Below are 4,696 nucleotides of genomic sequence, written 5' to 3'. Positions count from 1 at the left end.
ATCTAGTTATATATGTCCATCGTTTTGGGTGGGGGTCCTTACTGATGTTACATGGAGGAAACCCCATGTTTTAGGTGGGGGTCCTTACTGATGTTACATGGAGGAAACCCCATGTTTTAGGTGGGGGTCCTTACTGATGTTACATGGAGGAAACCCCATGTTTTAGGTGGGGGTCCTTACTGATGTTACATGGAGGAAACCCCATGTTTTAGGTGGGGGTCCTTACTGATGTTACAAGGAGGAAACCCCATGTTTTAGGTGGGGGTCCTTACTGATGTGACATGGAGGAAACCCCATGTTTTAGGTGGGGGTCCTTACTGATGTTACATGGAGGAAACCCCATGTTTTAGGTGGGGGTCCTTACTGATGTTACATGGAGAAAACCCCATGTTTTAGGTGGGGGTCCTTACTGATGTTACATGGAGGAAACCCCATGTTTTAGGTGGGGGTCCTTACTGATGTTACATGGAGAAAACCCCATGTTTTAGGTGGGGGTCCTTACTGATGTTACATGGAGAAAACCCCATGTTTTAGGTGGGGGTCCTTACTGATCCACTGAACTCCACACAGAAAGAAAACCTCATTGGGAGATAACCCACCGGAGCACGGTGCCAATAATAATAGTAATCATAATCACAAGGTATATTATTATTATTATTATTATTATTATTACTGTAAAAAAGTGCAATGCACTGTGCCACCGTGCCACTACCGAAGCTACCAAGTCTTACAGTGCGAGGTTATTATTATTAGCATTATTTATTATTATTTTTTAATATTTTTTTCAAATTCTTCTTCTTCTTCTTCTTCTTCTTCTTCTTCTTCTTCTTCTTCTTCTTCTTCTTCTTCTTCTTATTATTATTATTATTATTATTAATAATAATAATAATAATAATAAAAATGATAATTAATCATCATTATTATTATTATTAGTATAAAAAATACGAATTATTATGATTGAATTGTTATTATTATTAATTAATTGTATTGATTCTATTATTAATACTAATTATTAATCATATTTATTAATTGTTATTATTATCAATTACTATTGTTATTTTACCATGTAATTATGGTTGATTGAGAGGAAAATAAAAGAAAAATAATAATTTTTAATTTATTCATTCAGATGCTGGTGATAAACTGGGCCTGTCCAGCCCCCCCCACACACACACGGAAATATGATGATAAACTTATTAAAATAAAACGTAAAATCAAAAATAATGATTTAAATAATACTAAAATATAAATACTTGAGTGCACCAAAACAAATGTATAGTATACAAATCATTGATCGCTGACTTGAATCCAAAATGTTATGGAAAATTAGGCAAAAAGCTCTGACACAAAAAGTAAAAGCAGGGGAGATGAAAAGTTTGGAAATATTTCCATGAACACAGTACACCAGCATGACAAGAAAACGACCAAAATATACAATTCAAGGATTAAATATGTGGAATGTTTAATTCAAACATTACTATCCTGTCAAAATAACTCGCCCGACCTCCCCAGGCATCATTACGTACTCTGTCCAAGAACCAAGATATTGTGATGGCGGCGAAACACGACCCCTGTCTGTTAAGGAGAGTGACGTTGCACTCACTGTCCAATCGGAAAAGGCCATTGTAAGACCAGACCAATAGGGAGCGAGGAGAGTGGGAGGGAACCAATCGGATTGTAAAGTAGGCGGGTCCCCAGTTGTTGAGTGGGCGTCGCCACTGATGACCCAGCGGGCACTGTGACCACGCCCACGGAGAGGATGGTGAAGACTAATTATAAAAATCAGTATTAATAATAATAATAATAATAATATAATTATAATATAATAATAATAACATTAATAATATAATAATAATAATAATTATTATTATTATAATGTAATAATAATAATAATATAATAATAATAATATAATAATAATAATAATAATAATAATAATAATATTAGTAATAATATAATAATAATAATATTAATAATAATAATATAATAATAATAATAATAATAATATAACAATAATAATAATAATTATATTTATAATAATAATAACAATATAATAATAATAATAATAATAATAATAATAATAATAATAATAATACAAACCGCGTGGACCCACCTTTTCCGGTCTCGTGGCCGGAAAAGCGCTCAGCCAATCAGATCGCTCCGTGTGGAGTCATGTAGTTGTGTGATTGGCTGGGCGCTCCGTGTGGAAACATGGCGTCCTCCAGGTGGAGGTGTGCGGCTCTGCTGCTCTGCGGCTGTTTGCTTAGCGCTGCGGCGGCCGAGAACAAGCCGAAAAAGAAGAAGGACATCCGGGATTACAACGACGCGGACATGGCGCGGCTCCTGGAGGAGTGGGAGGTAGAGTCCGGTTCTAATGCTTCCTATTCCGCAGGACGAAGCGGCGTCATGGTGTTGAGCAGGAAACTAGCGTGTACACACAACCTTATTGTGTACACGCTAGTTTCCTGCTGTATACTGTGTGTGTGTGTGTGTATATATATATATATATATATATATATATATATATATATATATATATATATATATATATATATATGTGTGTGTGTGTGTGTGTGTGTGTGTGTGTGTGTGTGTGTGTGTGGAAATACACACACACTGTATATGTTTAGTTTAAGTATAAGTTGCTCGTAAAGGATCAGATCTGTTTGCGTTGCTGCAGCTTCTCTGTGCTTCAGTCCAATGGGGCAAACGATAATGACAGAAGACCAGTGTACTCCACTTTTTATGTCATATCCGGTAAAAGGAATTGTCACAAACCCTGCGTTTCAGCGTTTTATTGACCCGTAAGACATGGCCCATGCACTCACAAGAGACTAGAAATAGGAAGTACCGTTGCTTCCTACTGCTAACCTGCTGTACCAATGTTACTCTGGATGCACTGCAGCCCGTACAATAAGTAGTTTCAAATCAAATGTGATTTTACTGTTATTGAAAACATTAATGAAGACATGTCTTTCATATATATATATACACACACAGTATATATAATTTTCAGTTTTTTGAATAGATGTTTTTGTACGTAGAGATCTTGCGTACATGTACCAACTTACTAACCTGGGAACCAGAGCAATCTGCAGCTCATGTTTCATTTGCTCTGCAAAACACCTCTAGCCACCCTCCCATTCAAACAGGTTTCCACCCGACCTCGCCAGGCTCAGCCGTCACAACCGTTTGTCTAATATGGGGCGGGGTTGATACGATGACGATGCAGAGGGGAGCCGTTCAGGCACCTTACACCTTACGGTCTGTTGAATCCTACCACGACAGTATTGAACCAACTGGACGGTTTATTTTATAAAAAGCTTCTGTTGATAAGAAAGATGCAAAAGTTAAATTTACCAAGTCACTGGCTCAGCGCTACGTCACATGTTTCCTTGCTCTGATTGGTTGTAGGTCTATCCAAATGCGTCCAGAGACATTTTGGTCTGTGCCCCTCGGTAACGCCCTCGGAAATCCAAAATGAACAGAGAGATTCCAGACTAGTAACATTAGCCAGTAACAAGCCAGGACCGGCCTCTATTCACCACCCAGTGTTAGAGGTTTGCGCATCCAGTCGACTGCGTCAACGTCCGTTCTTCCTCGGCTGAGCCGGTCACTCACTCCACCTCCTCCTCATTTCGGGTTCCAGAAAGACGACGACATCGAGGAGGGAGATCTGCCCGAGCACAAGCGGCCGCCGCCCCCCATCGACTTGAGCAAGGTGGACGCCTCCAAACCGGAGGAGCTGCTGAAGATGTCCAAGAAGGGACGGACGCTGATGGTGTTCGCCACCGTGTCCGGAGACCCCGGCGAGAAGGAGACGGAGGAGATCAGCAGCCTGTGGCAGGGAAGCCTCTTCAACGCTAACTACGACATCCAGAGGTGAACACCACCCTTCTTCTTGTTCTCCTTCTTCTAGCAGATGGTTGGTCCAGTGATTAAGTACTAAAGACCACGGTCACACCAGCATCGGGGACGGGGACGACCAGATCTTACACCATCTGTCATTATGTATAATAGCCGACATATGTACAGCTGTGTCAGATCACCCTGTTTTCTACAATTAGGCGTTGCCAGAAAATAAATTGTTAAATCATAGTTGCATCGTAAGCACTTTTGTGAAGGTCGGTCTAATCACCCGCCCTCCCGGTAGGTTTGTGGTGGGCTCCAACAGGGTGATCTTCATGCTGCGGGACGGCAGCATAGCCTGGGAGATCAAGGACTTCCTGGTGTCGCAGGATCGCTGCCAGGACGTCACCGTGGAGGGTCAGGTGTTCCCTGGGAAAGCCGGCAAGAAGAGCGGCGGCGGCGGCGAGGTGAACCAGGCCACGCCGGAGAACCAGGTCGGCTCCAAGAAGAAGAAGGGCAAGAGGAAGACGGAGGGGAAGCCAGCGGACCTGCAGGGAAACCGGGCGAGCAAGCAGGAGCTGTGACGGAGGCCGGAGGGGTGGAGGAGCCTCCTGAATCCGGCCTTCATCTCGGGTTTCTTCTTTTAAACCGGTGATCGTCACTGTCCCAGAAGCTGCTGGAGGTCGCTCCACGTGACGGGATCTTGAATTCAGCCAAGGAACTGGTTCAGTCCAGTTTGGGGGGAGGGAGTCAAAGTCAGCGTTTCACTTTTAAAGATGTTTTCTGAAGATTATTTGGCACAGTTTGGTTTTTGAACATATGCTGTTCTTCAAATATCCATCATATTTT

At 41.6% G+C, this 4,696-nt stretch overlaps 1 protein-coding gene across 1 annotated transcript in view; it reads left to right on the top strand.

The window, feature by feature from the left end:
• Window positions 1–2,209: 2,209 nt before the first annotated feature.
• Window positions 2,210–4,696, top strand: part of mesd (mesoderm development LRP chaperone) — a gene marked incomplete at its 5' end in the record, with an annotated part of 2,642 nt that continues 155 nt past the window's right edge. The window contains 3 exons of the mRNA XM_079997453.1: window positions 2,210–2,356; window positions 3,648–3,880; window positions 4,152–4,696. The exon at window positions 4,152–4,696 is cut by the window's right edge and continues 155 nt beyond it. Of these exons, the coding sequence (XP_079853579.1) occupies window positions 2,210–2,356; window positions 3,648–3,880; window positions 4,152–4,431 (660 nt within the window). The 3' untranslated portion in view covers window positions 4,432–4,696. The remainder of the gene's footprint in view (window positions 2,357–3,647; window positions 3,881–4,151) is intronic.

Source organism: Zeus faber (assembly GCF_960531495.2).
Source record: "Zeus faber genome assembly, chromosome: 3".
Classification (NCBI taxonomy): domain Eukaryota; kingdom Metazoa; phylum Chordata; class Actinopteri; order Zeiformes; family Zeidae; genus Zeus; species Zeus faber.
The sequence above is the reverse complement of the archived record's forward strand: the minus strand, read 5'-3'. Positions and strand labels throughout refer to the sequence as shown.